Consider the following 21384-nt stretch of genomic DNA (forward strand, 5'->3'; position numbering starts at 1 on the left):
GTACATCTTTACCGTTCGTTGATTATTTCACTCTTGCGTTATTTATATTATGCATCATGGCCGTCCTGTTCAAGTCAGCCTTTTCTTTCATTCGTTTCGGCGAATCAGTATGCTGTAGTCACGCCACTAGAACAACCAGGATTCGTGTAACAAAAGAAGAAACCTTTACTTTATAATATTGCTATTAAAATGAAGAAAAATGTCCATTGTTTTATAGATATAGATTTTTTATATTTAGAACAACTAGGACAGTCCGGAATAATTTTTACGGCGTTTAAAAAGAGCGGGGCGGGGGGAGAGGCTGGACAAAAATTAATTTTTTTGGGAGCTTATTTCTAGAACCTTTCGAGATAAATAATTATTTCTTTGGAACGATGTAGAACAAACGTAGAATAACTAGTATCAACAACAAAAAGTTCGAGATATAAAAAATGGGAGTTAATTTCATATATTATAGATTAAGCCAGCCAGGAAACAATACTGACGTGTACGCTACCACAGATGCACAATTAAATTTAGACAGAATTCATTGTAGTGATATCGACATTTTTTTGCGAGTATTCGTTTAGTTATTCAAAAATTTGATTTGTATAACATACTTGAAAACCGGATATGAGATAGTTTTACCGAAAACAACTTATTGGAAATTGAAGATTTTGCATTTGATAATTATTACAAATGTAAGGCAGAAGTTCCAAGAGCGATATTATGTACAGTGAGAATATAAAAATGATACATGAGAATGCGAAATGAGAATATAGTGATGATAGCGATGATAGTGAACTATACGTATAACGACAAGAAGATGCGTGTGTAACAGAAGTGCCATATCTATAATAATTATTTCTAATCTTTAAGAACAATACGCTTTGAATTTCCTAACACAAGGTTTTGAAGAATTTTCAATCAAACATTTTCTCATTTTTTTTTACTTTTTTCTCGAAACTATCTTTTGCATATTCATAACCATGTTCAATAAAAATAGAAGAGATAAAGTACATATACTATGTTCTTAATTATTTTATAATAGATTAATATTGTAAATAGACGAATTCTTTCTGTCTTCATTAGTGTTTATAAAGTTAATTTTCAATTCACTATATATATATCTTCATATGCATTTTACAAGAAAGGTTTTATAAGCGTAAATTTAAATAACGATGTCTTTATTAATTTGTAGATGGTCAACCTTTATATATTTTAAGAATGGGACAAATGGATGTAAAGGGATTATTGAAATCTATCGGAGAAGATGACTTGCTGTTGCTGGTAAGTTTTATTTGTATAATAATATTATATGTAGCATTATACATCGTGTAAAAATAATAATTTATATTATTTATATATTTTATAGGTTTCCACAATATTCATAATTAATATTGTCATTGTAGGTACTACATATTTGCGAAGAAGGACTGGTCCTTATGGAAGAAGCAACTGGTGTTTCTGGCCATCCAGTTTCGCAGTGGTGTTTATTAATAGATCTTGAAGGTCTAAATATGCGTCACTTATGGAGACCTGGTATAAAGGTATAAAATCTATTTAATATACTTATAATATTATATTAATTATATTAATATTTTATTCATATTTTTATAATATTATATTAATATTTTTTCAAACAACAGTTTAATAAGTACATGTATGCTACTCATATACATTATATCTTATTTGAATACATACAAAATCAATAAATATGTTTCTTATATTAATCATCCCATAAATAATATTAAAATTACATCATATATAACTTAAGTGTAAAATATTAATACTTATATTTATTTTTAATGATCATCAATGTATTATTTTTTATAATATTTATTTATTTCTTATGTAATTTTTTAATTCATGAGCCAACATTTTTAATACTTTAAATATAAGAAGAAATCATTTAATACTGATGTTAAGGACCACTAGTAATATAATTAATATACTATACTATACTAGTAAGTATAATTTACATAGAGTATAAATCGTGGAATTCCCAGAACACAATTGTGATTTTCTAAAAATTATGTTTGTCATCTGCGATTTAACATTATCATAGTGGAATGTAATTTTTTGCTATTTATAATCATTAAAGATGTATATCTATGAAGCTGCAATAAAGTAAAGTACATATACTTCTAATACACTTTTGGATAAAAAGATAGCTCATGACATAAAATAGGAAAACTTTATTGAATAACAAAGATACAAAAGTATATTTCATTAACTTAACAACTAGTTTTTAATGTACCACTATATAGTCCTGAAGAGAAAATAAGTATCTTTTCTTGGAAAATTAGAAATATTGCAAGAATTTTTTCGGACAACATGATAGCTCACGCTGCAGAAAAATGAATATTTACTCATATTTATTAAAGAAAATGTTATGTTAATATTTCGTATTCTTTATTTTTTACAATTGCTGTCATCTTTTTTATTGCGATTTAAATAGGGTCTTCTTTCTCTTTTGTCTTATATTTCTATTTTCATAAACTGTTTTCGCAAGAAGCTCGCCCCAAAAATTCTTTATTATATTTAGGTCAGGTAATCTTGCTGGCCATCATAAAATTTCGATTTTTTTCTCAAAAAAATACTTCTTTACCGACTACGTAGTGTGACCATTATCTTATTGGAATTTGAAATTTTCTCTGCAATACGCACTGCATGTGCTCGTGTTTGTTAGTTGATCAAGTCAATATCCTTTATACCATTTATTTCTTCAATTAATAAATGTCCATAGGAAACAGAGGCTGGAATTTGCCAAAAAACATTTAAAATGGTTTAAAAGATGGAGGAATGTTATTTTCCTCGATGAAAAAATGGTTAATTTCAAAAAAGTGGAAGTATTATTATCATTATTTACGGACTATAGAGAAATTTGCAAGACGCCGACAAATAGGCGGTGGAAATACAATCATAATAGTATTATAAAAAGACGGAAATTGTATTCATTGCGGAAATTCTATTATATATACCTCATCACATGCATCAAGAAATGTTTGGACAGTCAAGTTCTGATCTTAGACACAGTACAGACTTTCAATATAATAGTCATCATAGTTTACATTTTTTATATACAATCTATTTTCCGTCACTAATAATATGCAATTTAATCAATTATAATACTTTATATGTAGATCACATAATGTATAATATAAATGTTTACTCGTCGGATATAAATCGTCATTGATAGATGCACATCTTTTAAATTTCAATTTAAGCTTCCGATTTGCTTTAAATATTAACATATAGTGCTACTATAATAATTACTATATTGATTATCTATTTTGGTATTTTTTCATAAATGGATGAGGTTCTATTTTGATCAGATGCTCTTGCTTCATTATTGTGTGTATTTTTGTTAAAATTTAGTGTCCAATCTTCTTTTAACACGTTCATCACCACGTCACCCATATCTATGTGACGGGTATACTTTCGTGGGGGCCCCGTCACCAAAGTATTCTTGTTCGAGTTAATTAAATATAGGATATTATATATAGAATATACAAGATAAAAATATTAAAAACACATTATACCATACTTTTTATTAATTTATATTCTGGATAAAATATTACATTATGCTATATCGCATGGTATTTGTTAAAACATTCCAAACACATTTGGGGTGATTTTGGGCACTTCGAACAATAGTTGTGGACTTCGTCATCACTACTCTTCTCACTTCCAAATATATTTTCACGCTATTTACTGAACATTTTGAGGATGAAAAAATCACTGATGTACGCCTTACAAGTATGCTTTTCACGAAATGAAAAATCTGAGATATCTCCCGTGAGATCCCTCGGAATACTCTAGCTGGAAGGCTTATCGCTTTCTCCATTTCAGAACCAAATAATCTTTTCTTTACAATGAATCGAAGGCGATAAACAATGAATCGAATGTGATAAACAATGAATTCCCACTTATCTTGTCTTGAAACTTAGCCGAATTACACTGGGTGACGAACGTGTTAACCTGTTAACTGCGAATTTATACGGCGTATACACGTCAAACGCAAGGCAAATGCACCTATTATAAATTGTACGAAAGAAGTAAAGCAAAACGAACAAGGATTACATTTTTATTCGATAAAAAATTTACAATTCATCGTTTAAAAAGATATTGTTATTAAAAGCTTTAAAATTGACAGAAAGTAATACAAAATAAATAAGTAAATAAGACAAATTTTAAAAATTTAGTTGATTTCAGTGTGGTATTATTCAAATAAATACTGCAAGGTACCACACAAAGTGGCACTTTGCAGGTCGAACACCAGTAACGTAATTCCTTATGGATTCCATTTTTTGAGCAGACGGCATATCTTCGAAGTGGATTTGCTTTTGATAGTGTTATAAGCTATATAAGTTGGTATAAGTTATATAAACTGATACAAAACGCAAAACAATTCAGGGAATAGCCGATATACGTACCAAAGAGAATAATCAAATAATCAAACTTTCTTTTATAAAATATATAATAGCTTTTCAGGAAGTATAAAGGAAACATACTACTAAACGTCATTTATATTACTTTTTACTAACATTTTGAGTTTCTACAGTAAATGGTAACTTCTTATTTCATATGACGAGTATCGTCAACCTCACCGAAATAAAGTTTTGGATTGACGTATATACACGTCAAACGCAGTTAACTGGATAAGTAAAAGGTACCAGTTTGAATATTTCAAACTCTACATTCAACAATGCAGAATTTTTCAAAGATATAAAGGAAATTATATAAACACATCATTTAATCATATGAATGCTTATTTAAAGATAAAAAACAACATTACTCATGGAATGGCGTGGTAGAAAGCGTATATACGAGTTTAATACATGTACATTTAATTTTTACGTTTGGTCATAGTTGTGTATTTCCTGTCGCTGAAGCATTTATTCGTGTAGACAAATTTGTCGAACTTCGTTGATATTTTCAATAATTAATAAATAGAGTCACAAACATAGCTTATTTTCGGTTTCGTCTCATTTTAATTTGCAAAAACAACTCTTAAATTTTTTATGATGTGTGGCATGAAATCTGCCAGAAGACTCTGCCAGAAGAAAAATCTTTTAATATACGAATCATAATGTTACACATATATTGTAATTTCGGTTAAATAAATATTTCCTCATTGAATATTATTTTAGTACTACTTACTACAAGGGTGAACTATTTACAATACATTTTTGTTACAGGCTCTATTACGTATTATTGAAATCGTTGAAATAAATTACCCAGAAACTATGGGGAGAGTTTTAATTATGCGAGCGCCTAGATGCTTCCCTATTTTATGGACATTGATAAGTACATTTATAAGTAAGTATTTCTTAATTGTTTCTTAAGATCATTTATTATGATCAACAGTACTGTCATGTATTGCCCGGAAACATCACTAAACCTAAAATACTTTATACCAAAATATCAGCATTTACATTTCTAATCTCGTATCAAATCGTTGCGTTAACGTTATGTAGAGCATTCCACAAAGTTATCGTTAGCAAAACCCCACCTCTCTCGATCACTACCGTCGAAAATATATGTCGGAGATGAAAAGACACCGGGGCCTTCCCTTTGGAATTCTTGGGAAAATCCCCAATACTTTAGTCTTTATGATTTAATCCGATTATAATTGTCCGAGATTTGTGATAATGAGCTTGGGCTCGAAATGACAACTAGTCGCTAAACGTAGCTGCGCTTACGGATGTTTTTACCTAACAGAGGTATGGAGTAATTGTATAACTCTGCTTAAAAAGAAATAGTTGTAGCGGCACTCGACAGTAAACATTCCAACGGTTTCTGTCCCGTGGTTCGCCACAAACAGACCCTATTCTTCGGGTAAGATGATTACCAGATGTCGATACATCTCCACAGTACTTGTTCAGCTATCCTGAGGACCCGCTATAAATCCTTTCTTCTTTTTTTTTTTTTTTTTTTTTTTTATTTGGTAGACTATTTACAAACAATTCTCATTGAGAATTATAAGTAAATTCTTTTGACGTGGTACTATAACTTGAATTATAAGAGTTTATAGTATGTTTGATTCTAGTTGAATCTAATGCTTCGATCTAAAGGGTATTGTCTTTTTGGTCTGCGAATGTGATCCATCGTGTCAAGTAATTGGGTAACTAATGGGTTTTGGTGGTTCTTAATTCTTATATTATATCTGTTTCTGAACTTGGATAATTCTTCTTTAGCTGTGGGTATCTTAAGGTCGCGATGTATCGTTTCGTTGGTAACATATCAAGGTGCATCTATTAAAGATCTTAGAGTTTTTGATTGGAATCGTTGGAGAATGCTATAAATCTTAAGATTTAGTTAATTAAGGTCCTTCAGACGGACAAAACAGTCTTTATCCTAACAGTCCCTAAATCTATCACCTACTACGGCAAGATACGGAAATCTGCTTTTCTCACGAACGGCGCTTCCCGCTAGCAACTTTCTCTCAAGAGCGGCTAACCACTTTCTCTAACCACAAACATAGAAATTAACCAATTAACAACAACGTCCATTTCCCTCACTTTCCGAACGAAGGCTTTCCTCGACGAATCCGATGATCCCGTGTCTTTAGACACACTCCATTATAGTTTTCCTCTGCAACATCATCGTGACAAAAAAGTCACTCTCTCGCGCGATTTCATCCGCGGGTTACAGCGTCTTTACGATCAGTGAATACTCTATATTTTAACAAAGAGTTAGTTTAGTAATACTTATATCGTAAACAAGCAAGTTGAATACAACTTAGGCTTTGGAAGAAAGCACATTTGTTATCCCGTTGACCGCGGGTTCGTTATCGAACTTAAGACCATTGTCATTAGTGTCTAATCACCACGGTTACTTATCAAATCTGTAATATTCACATTTGTGCTAATAAACATTACCTCAATTGTATAATAACGATGGCTAATTCCAGCGAAGATTCATTACACGCCCGTAACCCTAATCATAATGTGAGCCTGACATATAAAACTACCGCACGACCGCTGGGAAAGAGTTCATCGGAAAATCAAAATAAAGCTTTTATTGATTATTTGGGATACAAGTAGTATGTTTGTTGATATCTAAAAATAGTTAAGAATATTTAAGAAATCGCAATATTGCCAGTTTTATTGCCATCTGTTTACATCTTATTTATGAAAGATATTGTATATTTGATATTTTATTATATGAATATTTATTTTCACATAAAAATGTATTAATTTGTTTAAATCTCTTGCACAGATGAAAATACAAGAAAAAAATTCATATTTTACTGTGGCACCAATTATCAAGAACAAGGTCCTGGTAGCCTAAGTGACTATATCGATCCTGAATTTATCCCAGATTTCCTCGGAGGATCATCCGAGGTAAGGATAATTATATATAATTTATTAATATGCTTAATTTATTATCTTATATTTATGTAAAATGTATTTTCACCGCGAATAAAAAATATCTTCTTTATAACCGGCAATTAACACCATAAAATATTGCATATACCACGTAAATATATGTTTTTATATAATATTATCTTCGTGTTTTCATTATGTAAGATATATGAAAACACATGCACGAAGTAATACTTCCAACGTCTTTAATACTTCTTAGTTTCAAATTACTTAGCAATAATGTATTTTAACTACTAGGACAATGTATGCGAGGTTTATGGTATGGTACCTCGAAGATTTTATATTTTCGACGCAACTGCTAATAACGTAAGAATTTTTATATCTTTGTCTTATTTGTTAAAAATCGTAGTGATATTTGGTGCTTTTATGTTTTATTATTGTTTTGTACTTATATGTAGCACCTTCTAATAGTTATTAGTCTAGTGTTATAAGAGATCAAAGATATAAGAAATGGAAGAGCCTATATAAAAGCAATTAATCAACATATATATGTGTGTACTTATAATCAAGGCTTGCTTAATTAAAGTTCGTGAAGTTACATAAAACATCTAGGTATTTAATTATCAAATAGGAGTTATTATCCAATTGTTCGAGACTGCAGTCGCGTTACGCGCGTCTTTTTATGAAATACAGTGTATGTATAATATATACATATGCAAGATGAGATTTTGAAGGAGATACCTGAGAAGTACTGATCTCATTTTGTATCGAAATGAAGTTTAATAAAATAAAAAAGGGTAAAAATATATACAGAATATGATACATGTTATCGATTTCGATGGCCTTGGAATATGTTATCAAGATCAACATTCTAAGTAATTTCTTCCTATATGTATATACAGCCGCCGCTCGGGTTTCGAAAATCTACACTTAAACTTAGGTTAGGAATCCGAACCCACGATTACACTCAGTTAGAAAAATTTAGCAAATGTCCAGCTGGACAAATTGTAAAGTACAAATTAAATAAAAAGAAAGATTACACATTCTGACGTAGACAGCCGTCTTCTTCTTTTTAACAAGAAAGAAACGAAGATATGAAGTATATAGTTATGGATCTAGAGTATCTATGTGTGACAACAGATGCTATTTTTCCCGTATGTCTGCAAGATGTAAGCATATTACAAAATAAGCGAGTTCCGGAACTAATGGAGCTTTACTGGGCATTTCTTTCCAAAAGAACGATTGAGTTGCGACCCATGATTCATTTGAGATTTTTCATCTTCGTAATGAATAGAATACAATGCAATAAAAAAGATCTGACCTTGAATTTCAAGGTGAAGGTCAATTTTGCGGCTACTTTTTTCAGATCTTCACCGATCCAAATGTGTAGAATAACACTATAATGTTCAGAACAAATCATTTCGAACATTCTATACATATATTTCTTTTAGTTTCAAATCGATTTAATTACTGATAGAACATTCTTTTCATATGACTACTTATTCTTTTGAAGCATTTTAACAAGTACATGTACTTATATATACATATACTTACGTATAGCTAACATCATGTTACATCATATCCATCTCCATCAATTTTTTGACTGCCTCATAAGCTTATAATGAATATCTGTTAGTAATTGTTCAGTCATGATTTTACTTAGGATAACTGATAAGGGATGACTTGTTATCTTGACTGGTAAACTGATAATTATACTGATAAGATCTGTTAGAGGAACGCGTGGATGAATGTGTAACAGAAATATACTTGAGTATAAGTGTAAGTATAAATATAAAAATATAAGTACAGTGTAAGACAATCCAGATTCGCACGCTGACAGCATTACATTACAACAGAGCCCCGTGGGCATATGGGTATTTGTATAATTCCGAAATTGGCCTGTCTATACCCCTTTGCATCATCTGTACAAGGCATATTTTAAAAAAGGGCTATGAGTCTGAGACTCATTGATTGATTTAGTGCTAAACAACTCTTAACTTTGACTGCTACGTTGGTCGTGTATTGCCTGCCACGGTGGTCATTGGTGATCAGAGCGCTTGAACTTCTTACAATTGTAAAAATTAAATGAAAATTGACAGTTAGGGCATTTTGAATATAATCGATAAATAGAAGATACTTTGAAATAAAAAGTGTCCTATTGAACAATTAAACATTTTTATTAGAATATTAATAAAAAAAAAAAAAGAAATGAGAATAAATCTTGCATCTAACGGTGCACTATGTTTGCATCCATATCTTTGAAGGGTAATCTACGAATATTATTATAAACACACCTTAGAAAATAATCGTAAATGCTGCTTTATAATCATATAATTGAAGTTAGAAGTGTGAACATACCTTACTATTATATATAGAATGAGCAAATACCGTTTACTAATACCTTCTACACGTTTCAACAATATATTCTGGACATTTTGCTTACGACGAAATAACGAATGCGAATGTTTTGTTGAAATAAACGAAGCCTTGTTATAATATGTCGCTATCAACTGTTACCAAGACACCACCGTGGTACCCGTGACCACCAATAAGATAAACAGTCCATTGGGCAAGAATGTTGTCTTACATCGTCAATTTATTATTATTTTGCCATTATATGCCTTGAATAATAAAAATACTCCCGTGGCGTCCTGAGCGAAACATGTGATTTCGGCATGGCAGTTAGTGTTAACGGCTTCGAAAAGCAGGAAAACTAAACTTTTACTTCGACAAAAGAAATAAATAAATAAATAACGAACATCCGTTTTAATTTAAAGCTCGAATATACGTTTGTGATTTATAATCATAGTTTTGTTTATAAGTAAATGTAGGAGTGAACTGTTTAAAAATGAAATTGAATCTCGCCTGCTGAATGTTTGGATTAGTTTCATCGAATCGAATACGAATTCGAAATATCCGAGGTTATTATATTTTTTCGAGAATGCACGTTGATTAATTCTTATCGAAAAATGTTAATTTGCTGATCAATGACATCTTTAGTGTCTTAAGCATCCCTACATGAACCTCTGATGCGCCTTTTTTAGATGGAATGAGAGATGTATCTGAACAAACGTGAGGTGTCTAAAATTTCTCGATAACATCGCGTAATTTCTTCCAAGATCGAAACCTTAGCTATAAGTTCTATCTCGTCATTTTTTCAATTTTCAATTTTCACTCCTTTTATATATATGTATAGATATTGATACATTATATATGGTGTGATTTTATCATCACTATATTTATTTTACATATGTATAGAATCATTATCAGAATTATTAGAAATTAGGATTTCCAGATTTCTATTCTATATGATAAATTTATTGATAAATGAATTCATTTGCAGTGGGTTAAACTTAATGCAGTAATGTGTTATAGCTAAGACAACTAAATTGATAATTCACAACTCACAACTAACAATTAACAACCCATAACAACTCGCAACTCTCTCAACTCAACTCACGACTCGCAATTAACTCCTCGCAACTAGACTCTAAATTAACAACTGACGGTTAATCGTCTTTCTCCCTCAAACACCCCTTTGTTGTCTTTTCATAGCCCCCACTACGTACGTGTTCGCTAAGCGTCCGCGATCATAGCCACGTACGCCTTCTTTCGAGTAACTATTTACCCGAAGGACCGAGGATATGTCACGTAAAAAAGAAACTCTCTTGATGATACAAAAAACTTTATTTCTCAAGAGTCCAAGACCCTTGGGTACCACTTACGATGTTCAAGTATCGGCTCACAGTTCAGACTGACTTGGTCGTCGATATTCGGGCTTTATATACTAACCAAAGACAACGAAAATGATGGTGGGGATATTGTTTTTGGAAATTCTTTATCAGGGTGGCAATGTGTCGGCTGTTTGGAGAATGTTTAGAGGTGGTCGCCTAAAGTGACGTCAGTGTAGTAGATTTTGGGGTTACAGATACATTGATGGGCCGCTTGGCCCATTGAAGTTTCCTAACTCTTTCGGCCTGTCGGCACTTAGGCTTTTTCGCAACATTGTACATATTTCGTCGAGTCTTTCTTAGACAATCTCTCCACGATACTACATATGTTTCCAATATTTACAGGAATTTCTTTTCGCTCTTCTTTTGTTTGATATTTTCCTTTGTAGCAATGAAACGCGCATCGATTTATGTATAGAAACAAGGTCTATGAGAAATCGTCTAGACTTTAAACATATGTATTATAAATACTCGTGTTAAGCACATACAATAACTAATACTCTGATCTTTTACACTAAATACGCATAAAAAAACAGACACAAAGTAAAAATCTGAACGTTTGATCTTCTCCTATTGAATTTTGGATTATTTTCATTCTACTGGCAGGGCTTTTATTCAAAATGAAATAAGAAGGTAGAAAAAATCGTATAACTTTTAAGGGATTATTTTACCTTCAAATTTATTATAAAACGAATCGCAAAACGGGTTTATTAAATTCTGCAGAGTTATTTGAATGCATACAATTTTCGGGAAAAATTATCTCCGCTTTACCGTCCTACTTTCGAGTATAAAAACGTCTTCAAATTGAATTTAAAGGTGAGAAAGTAGAGATTTCACCTGAAGAAGATGATCCACACAAACTGCGGTACAACTTTTTCTCACAAGGTTCAGTAGTTCCAAGATCCATAATTTTTTAGCCAAAACTGAATGAGATCCTTTGATTTTGTTGTAAAACATTTTATTGTTTTATTAAATATATACAAATTTAGTTTTCCCAAGTTAATTTGAGTGCAATTAAATCGACATACAAAATGTTAAATATCTTTTTTACTATCTTCGTATCTTCTTTTTTTTATTATTCTAGATTATTATACATCTCTAATCATTAATTACGTATACTATCTGTTAAAACCATATATTTAATAATATTCGACACACATGCACAAATACGTCCACATATATGTGCATTATTGCAAATCTGAAAATTTAACGTACACATTTTTGTGCCGCATTAGCTGTGATTCAGTCCTGTTAATATGCATTATTTATTTTATTATGCTGTTCTTAAGGTTTACATTTAACATATATTTTTTTATTGATGTTAGGCCTACATTACTGAAGGAGGAATTGTACCGAAACATCTATATAAAATGGAATTGGAACCTACATCGTCTCAAGAAGAGCATAATCTATACCATTGCATTAGTTTAAGCCGTGGACAAATTCATCGTGTAATAATCCGTTCTAATGATCCAGGAGCAGTTTTAACATGGGATTTTGATGTGATGCGTCATAATATAATATTCACCGTACTTTACCAAGCTTATAATGATGACAAAGATCTTTCTTTGGGTATGTATACGTATATGTATATGAATAAAATTACAGATTAATTACAAATTAGAAAGATTTGATTTTGACCCTTTACAGCAACTGCTTCTCAAGCTATTATTAAAGTACTTATTGTATAATGTATTAACATCTAAATACTTTTAAATAGTGGTCTAACCAATATTTCTATTGCGCAACATCTACTCTTTTCTATTATATTAGTTCAGGTAATATGTTCCATTATCCAAATTATAACAAAAGAGCGCAACTTTGTATTTTATAAAATTATAATTATTTAATTAATGAAGAGAAATCTCTTTCCTATGACAAACATTGCATATAAACATGCGTAGCAGTTATTTGTATTTTCAATGACCTCAAAGTTATAAACACTATTGATGTTATGCAGTATGAGATGGAAAAATGTAAAATAGATAGAAATATAACTCCTTTTGGTTATCCTTCAATGAAAATTTCACATTTTCAAATACATGAAGTACGCATATCATAATTCAGTTATTATTACTATAAAGTACTATTGCTGCATGGTACTAAACTTTATTGAATGATGCGATACATAAAGCACATATGAATTATTATTATATAAAAGCTAAATATGTATCCTTTTTATTATATCTATACATATACATAGTTGTTATTTCAACATCACAAAATCAGACGGAAAGGCAAAGGGGAAGAGAGAGAGAGAGAGAGAGAATGTTATTAGAACACATCAGACCCTTTAAATTAAAGTACGAAAAAGAACTTGATCTTTACATTGACGTTAAACTGTCGATTATTCACGGAGTAACCGGAACATTAAGATATTAATAAAAAATGAATAAGAATTGATAGATGTTCAAAATTGTTTTTTGTGTATTGCATTGCCAATGATTCTAATTTTGAGTTTAAAAAATTATCATTGTGACGTATAAATAATCGATAAATAATAAGAAGGGGCAATTGTATCCTTGACATCGAAAAAAAGGTGAAAAACATCTTAAAATGTAGAACGAAAGAAGAAAATTAAAAAAAATTAATAGTAACTTTAATGAAAATTGTTTATTAGGCGTGTGTAACTTCAGTTTCATTGAAATGTTGATTTTAAAGAGGAAAATATACATAGATACTAATTCGAACCAAATAAATTCTCGGTTGGCAACATTATGGTATAGAATATAGAATTGTATATACCAAGAAATGCACGAAAAGAAACAAATTTTTCTTATAATATTTTGCCGTTATTCATACTTCATAATAATGTAGTCAAAAATATTCCAAAAAGAATGCATTGAGGTGGGGTGCAAACTCTTCACGGTTCAACAAAAAATATATGATTTTGATGCAATTCAGGGACAAAAATAATTTCACATTCTATTGCGAAAGTATTAAGAAATGCGTATTTCATACATATATTGTATTCGGAATAATTGTATAAATAATCGATGTAAATTTTTCAGAATCTGTTACAGCTGAAGATGCAGAATTATTAGAGATGAAAGAAATCAAAGGACATTTCATTAAGGTCGAACCGAGCATTGTTTGTCACGATGGTGAAAGCATTCAAGTAAGTAAACAATAAGTATATTGATGTTTTTAAGAATATAATGTATAGAGTACGTTTCACGACTATTGATTGACCTTAAATGACTATATTCGTTAAATTATCTTGATGCTTGATGCTTGATCAGTGTAAATAATTTTTTTTAAATAATTACCACTAATTTGTTTCCATTCTTTTTCTAAACGTTCTTTAATATACCCGCTACTTCGGGTTGACTTTTTCTTTTTGTAGTAAACATATTAATTGTCGTATTTTAAAATTTGAAATTCACCTTAAACAAATTAGTTACAAAACTAATACATATTCGCAATCCAAAGTGCTCGGATTTGAACGAAGCATTGTTTACAAACATTCTATATACAGGTACTGGCAACATTTAATGAAGAATTAAACTACAAAATTCCTCAATGTATACTTTTAGTCTGAAACTTTTTGCGGCATAAAAATTCGCTCTTCTTTGGCATTACTTTTAATATTTAGACAACAATAAATAATAACTCAAAAGTTTTTTTCTACTGTTGTCTATAACGGTATAGCGTAACATAATGTATTATATTTTGTTGATCTTTATACGTTTAGTGTAAATATACAAATTAGAAATTAAAATTGTGCAGTGTTCGAATCTTTCCGTGGCCTATATATCCGATCATCTGTATAATTCTCCGCAAATATACAATTTATACACAGGATTTTCAGAGAAAGATGGTTTTTTCACAAGCCAAACTAAAATGAAAATAAAGTATAAAAATTACATTTGATCTTTAACTTTATAATCCTCGAATTTAACCATATAATTAAAGAAAATGAAGGCAACAAACACAACATACATTATGCACATAATAACGTACACTTCACACACAACATTTATAATGCTCATAAATCAAGAATTTTATACCATCTGTTACCGAGCAGCTTTTACATACACGATTTACGTGAGATTAGTTAAGACATTGATCCTGACAATATCTGAAGATCATCGAAGTTCGTGAAATGTGCTCTATTTTACTTGCATGTAATTATGATAGGAAAAAATTAAAAACCGTGGAAGATGCGGATAAGATTGTGACAGATGCCTAATGATGACTCATAAAATCACGTAGCTATCTGGTACCGAAGGTTTAATTGTTGGGCGTGAGAGAGTTTAGGAATATAGCACGACGTTATGTTGCTTTAACACCTGAAGTGACTAGCAAAATTAAGAAAAGTGATAAAAAAAATTGTATATTTTTTTCTGTTAATCGTAGTAAGAGGTGATTTTAACATAACGACAATTATAATACAATTATTCATATTCAGTGATTCATTTACCATTATCATGCTTTTTGGAATTGTGTACAACGCTCTGCTGGTTTCGTTTCTTTTTAATTCGAAAGAATTTCTCCTATGACATGTCCTACTTCTTTCTATTATCTTTTAAGATTACGTAAGAAATATGTACTTTCATGATATTATAAAATATTATATGCCATATAAGCAATATAAGCATATGAGAAAAAGCAGTCAAAAATTATCAAATTATATCCATACGCGAGCGAGACTCAGCAGCACGGAACGGTCACGAGCTTATCGCGCATTGTTAGACTTAGGAAGTTAAAGGATAGAAATATTGTCTCTAGAAGAGAGAGTCGGAAGGTAGAAAAGATGTAGATACCTTTTGGTAAGAAGACTGTAAAAGAATAGCACGACTCTTATTTCAATGTATCAAAATTGAGAAAACGTCTGCTAAGTAATTCAATTATGTGGGGTCATTTGTTTATCATAAGATGATTACATGTTTTAACATATTTTACTAATTATTTTTTTATTTTTTATGCTAATAATAATTATTTATTTGAACATAGGGTTCTCATATAATGCAAGATGCTGGTGTATATATATTGCAATGGCATAATCAAGATGATCCAGGAGAGTTTCTTCCATCCATTAGTGGTCATAAAGCCCAGCTTATGTATTTTTATGAAACATTATCTTCAGTTCATTACAGGTATTTCTTTTTACAAATTAATTTTCATATAATCTGTGTTACACATAGATATACTTGTATAATTTAATTTTTAGGGGATCTATGATGAGCTTGCAATCTGCTATAAGTACAAAATCAGAAGCAACTTCATTTTTGTCTAGATGACGTGTAAAGCATACATCATAGAGTGTTTACCAAGGATTAGGATTATGAAACATTGAAAATAGTGGCTTTATTTGAATAAATTTATTAATTTGCTTTGGAATTTCTTCCATATTGCAATAACATTATAATATTTAAATTTTTGAATCTTAGTTTATAACAGCACTGTTATCACGTTTTAAATAAGTATATAACTATCTATATTGTAATCGCTTAGTAGAATGCACGAAATTTTAATTCATAAAATATGTAAAACAATTTGAGGTATAATTAAAAGTTTAAATTCGAAATTAACATAATGGAAATTTATATCCCCTCGTGTTTATTTTACTCCTTTAATTTCCGTTTAAACAGCGAAACTTATTTATATGTGTAAACTCCCTAGAGTTCATGTGGGATAGGGATTCTTTATGTTTTACGGGTAGCACGACAGGCTTTGTTTCGCGGACAGAACGATCTTCTTTTATTTTAAGGACAACCATTTTGAGAAGCACGCTTTTCCCAAACGGACGGACAGAGAGTTACATTAGAGACAGACAAGGTTACAGAATAGTTATTTAAGATTTTAAAGACCGAAGAAGAAAGATCGGTAGCTCAGAACGTTGAAAATCGATTCTCGATTTTCAGGTAAACATTGTACCAAAAAACTTATTATCTCCCGTTTATATAATTATTGTTATTTATTGTTATAGACGGATATTAATTGTTTATTTTTGTATTTTATCTAATTACTTTATAATAAAAATCTCGATTTTCAGACTTAAGAATCGATCCCTGAATTATCCAAGTATTGAACATTATATATGTATATGTATCTACTAATTTTCCTATCATTTTCTTCTCACTCAACTTTCATGCAACATCTAAACTATTTTCCCTGAATGAAAATTCTGTGATTTCAAAATTATCTTACGTCAAAACTGATTTAACATTATTGATAGGAAATTGTTAATTACAAGTTCAATGTTTTAAAATAAATATTTTGTTTTTCTATGTTCACGTATATTGTTTCCTTATTGTCTTTTCGCATGTTTTTTTCGTATTTCTGTTGCAATCTTGCATACGTGCATCTTTTAAAACTGTATCCTTGCCATCAAATTTTTAATTTTTGTAGAGTATAAATTAATATTTTTCTATTAAAAATATTATTAATATTAAAACGTAGAACATTAAAATAAAACATTCAATATTAGAAGGGGCACAAAGTAGGAAGCATGCATAGAAATAACATCACTTTTACGGTGAATTAAAATGGAGTCCCAAATAGAATAAACAAAAACAGACTTCCTATTAGCCTCGGATTAAAGATCATCTAAAAGAACATATATAGCCAGCAATAGTCTATACAAGAAACATTTAATATCCCCAAAAATATGAGATTAGGAAAACACAAAAAAATGAGCAGTATCGATAACTCACAAGAAAAAGTAATGGGAGGTAGACCCTCGAAAGTAATGCAAAATACAAAAATTACACACTAAGATAATAAAACAAGAACCATAGTAATAAAAAAAAGACCAGGACAACAAACTAAGCTTTTACCCAAATACCAACCAAAATGAAAGAAATAAGCAAAGAAGTTAGAGAAGTGTGAAAAGAAAGGAAGAAATCTTATGATATCAAGACATGAATTAGTTAAGCTGTTGAAAGCTGGTCAGATTTTCTTATGTATATGTAGTATAGATGCAAAATTAATCATTACATAATAATTATAAATACTATATATACTATAAGTTATGTTATTAGAATTGTTTTAGGTTATATTCTATTATAATCCGTTATAAAATAGACGTAAAACATATTTGAACAGTACATGCAAATGTATATATTTGTATAGATAAGTATCCATTGGTGTTATAATATTATTATTAAGTAGAGGACTTGCACATATTGCCTTCGACTTTTAACCTGCTAGTCAGTAATATTAGGATATAGAATTCAACAATATTTTCGAGGACTAATCGAATTTTTGTTGCTATTCGTGTAAAAGGATTTTAGAACGAACTTAAATTTATACAGCAGCTAACTTTGTAAATCTTGTACTAAAAAATTGCTATCAGCTTCTAAAGACAAGCTAAAAAAACTCAGGATACGCTGGCATTATATAGAGAGGTACATGAAAGTACGCGTTATTAACAATATTTCCTAAAGTGCATCATGACAAATGAATAACTTCAGAAAATATATCATTACAGTTACATGTGCATATGCAATAGTATCTTAGGAAATGGAAACTGTGTGTGAAACACTGGTTATGCATTAATTTTTAATTATTACAGACATTGAAACTTATGTAATTAATCTATCATAAGAGATCTCACAGGCTGCTAATGTTTATTGCATTATCATGTATACAATTGCAGATACAAGTGCAGAATACAAATCAAATTCAGTTGTTTTTACTTTATACATTAATAATGAAAAGATCCAAGCCTAGTCAAACAATAACAAATATTTTGCAAACCTTTTTTTTATAATTATTTATTATCGTAATTCATGTCTCAAAAAAGAATGAAAAATTAGAGCTGTCTTTCACACATTCTATACTAATTAAAAGTTAAAACAAACAACCATCACATATGATATAAAAGTATACATAATTAATCGCAAAAGTCAATATACACCTCTTAAAGACAAAACATTATAGATAAAAACTTTCACAAATCTTTTTAGTACATTAGGACATACTGTAGAAATGTAACACAATTTATTCACTTTCACCTTTATTAAGAAAAGAGAAGTAACAAAATATGAAATATATGCATTGTTTGAAGCTTTTGGCTGAAAACCGTGTCCTTGTCAATGTTGAATGTGATTTCACTATGTCAAAAAACTAAAAAGATACAAGATCTTTCTTGATCAATCCTCTGTCATTGCCAAAGCCAAAGAATATACTGCACAAACTATACGTTTTTGAAATACTAAATATCGTGACGATATGAACAGATGAGCCTCTAACTCGATGCACCCTGGGACACTCTCATCCCAATTTTTTAATTGTTCAACTAAGAAATTGAAAAGGGCTGTTACTTGGTTGCAGATTCGAAATGCGAGCTGTTCACAGATTCGGAACAGGAGTAATGGTATATAAAGAACATCTAAAGGATATCTCTCGAAGATGTATCACTATTAAGACATATTTAGGCTCTTTAAAGCTTTTTAAAGCTTGTTACTATGTAGGACACTGCTTCAAACCAAAAATCTCAAGATTATAATACAGTACATAATTACATATATCTATTATATCCACATGAAATCATACAAATAATAGACTTAATATTATATTAATATCTTATAGATCCCTCCCCCTATTTAAGCATCAATAGTATCCTACTATCTCTCTGGTGTTGAAAAAAAGGTTTTGTAATTTCTGATTGTATTTTGTCCCAAGATTTTTATGAACTAAATGTTTTAAGTTTCAAAATAATTGTAACAGTATATTTCTTAGAACTGTTAAATTTGCTTTTTTATGCTCCACAAGAATAAACTTTTTTAAAAGTATGATGACCTGCAAATCTCTTAAAAAATAACTTAAAATGAGATTTTTTATACGCTTATGTTTGCTCTTTTATATAGTGCAACTATGTCATGACAAATTCTACCATATAACGATAAATACATAAGGTACATTCCGTTTAAATCATTCATCCTATATATGCAATAATCTACTGTTGAAAATTAAAACACAAATTGAATAGTATATTATAAATAAAAGCAGATGTTAAAGCTTTATGTTTAATTAAATTTATATCTCATACTTAATGTTTTAAATACAAAATAATTAATATTACTTTTCATGTGTAATAAAATTATGGGAAAGTAAGATATACTTATCGTATGAAATAATTGTAAATGAATGTTGTTATTGAAATAAACAAATTTAATTTACTTTGTTCCTCTCTGAATATTTTTAAGACATCTGTATAAAGTATGAGTTATAAAATGCAATAATTACATACATGCATATATATATATATATATATATATATATATATGTTAATTCTGCTTTAAATTCTTTTGGAATATATATAATACTAATAACACTAATATACATCAATATCGTTCTGTGAAAACAAGAAGATATATATACATATATACTTTATAGATTTTAAGGTGGTGAGTCTTGGGCCCAGTCTAGATATGTGGATTATTGCATATACAGTTATAGTGGGTGCGTGTTCTTATAAACTTTCATTTTCACAAATACAGATCAATCAAATTATGTATATAATTTTGAATTAATATTGAAGTTTCCTATGAAATTGTAAACAATGTATAAAATAGGATATTCTATATCATAAATGAAGTATAGAATTTTATATAACATATTTCTTCAATACAACTTAAAGAACACATTCTGTTTATTCCACATTTTTCGCAAATAATTTATTGTGATCTTCCATTAATTTAACACCGTCTTCTGCTGGTATCATTGACAACTTATAGTTTATTTTCTAGTTTCAGCTCATTAATAAAACTTCTATTTTCGGATCAAGTATACATCTCGTGTTTCAAAATGAACTGCGGAATGTCAGCATATGACTCACACACTATCTAGACGAATCTCAAATGACACGATTCTGAGAGTTCTTCTTAAATGAACATACAATTTGACAGTACTCTTGCGAGAGACTATCAGGAGGAATTCTCAAATGGATACTTACAATTAACATATATTTGTTCTGATACTGCTTCGTGCCGTGTGCACATTTCTTCTTTACAGTATTTACCAATACAATGCAGTAATGCAGGATCACACGATTACACATTTCCTCACTCGCTATGCATTCTCATATTTAAATCCCAGTAAAAACACTGGAGACGAAACTTACAACTAGTTCAGTCATTGACCACGAGAGGCTCTTATTTTTACAATTAGTACGCAGTTTTTAGTTGAATTTCACTACATACGTATCGCCCATAAGCATTGATGATCATCCTTATTCATTTCTGAAATAACCTTACTACGTAATGCTAGTCGTGTATGTTTTTGTTTATATTTATAATAGGTATTGTTATATTAATAATAACAATAGACGAGTTTTTCAACAGTTTATGTAGCAAAATATTGTATTTATTTTGAAAGAGTCCGAAATGTGT

The 21384-nt window shown here is 29.9% G+C and overlaps 1 protein-coding gene and 2 long non-coding RNA genes across 7 annotated transcripts in view; 2 read left to right on the forward strand and 1 right to left on the reverse strand.

The window, feature by feature from the left end:
- The window catches only part of LOC100650613 (protein real-time), a 47153-nt gene extending 30575 nt beyond the window's left edge, over positions 1-16578 (forward strand). For 3 of the 4 annotated variants that reach the window (XM_048409966.1, XM_048409965.1, XM_048409968.1), the window contains 9 exons: positions 1181-1269; positions 1392-1529; positions 5184-5304; positions 7207-7331; positions 7611-7679; positions 12370-12616; positions 14056-14162; positions 16001-16143; positions 16218-16578. In XM_048409966.1, the coding sequence (XP_048265923.1) occupies positions 1181-1269; positions 1392-1529; positions 5184-5304; positions 7207-7331; positions 7611-7679; positions 12370-12616; positions 14056-14162; positions 16001-16143; positions 16218-16287 (1109 nt within the window). In that variant the 3' untranslated portion in view covers positions 16288-16578. The remainder of the gene's footprint in view (positions 1-1180; positions 1270-1391; positions 1530-5183; positions 5305-7206; positions 7332-7610; positions 7680-12369; positions 12617-14055; positions 14163-16000; positions 16144-16217) is intronic. The other variant, XM_048409967.1, reaches the window with a different exon arrangement.
- Positions 1256-21082, reverse strand: LOC110119703. Of its 2 annotated transcripts, none has more exons than XR_007225669.1 (2): positions 20949-21082; positions 1256-1518 (listed from the first exon to the last, which is right to left on the reverse strand). It is a non-coding gene; the product is annotated as an uncharacterized LOC110119703 (long non-coding RNA). The 2 variants fall into 2 exon arrangements; XR_007225670.1 differs by having other exon boundaries at positions 1256-2738; positions 20949-21057.
- On the forward strand, positions 17959-19785 carry LOC110120118. Its single transcript, XR_002308736.2, has 2 exons — positions 17959-18396; positions 19325-19785. It is a non-coding gene; the product is annotated as an uncharacterized LOC110120118 (long non-coding RNA).
- Positions 21083-21384: the final 302 nt, after the last annotated feature.

This window comes from Bombus terrestris, chromosome 11 (assembly GCF_910591885.1).
Source record: "Bombus terrestris chromosome 11, iyBomTerr1.2, whole genome shotgun sequence".
NCBI lineage: Eukaryota > Metazoa > Arthropoda > Insecta > Hymenoptera > Apidae > Bombus > Bombus terrestris.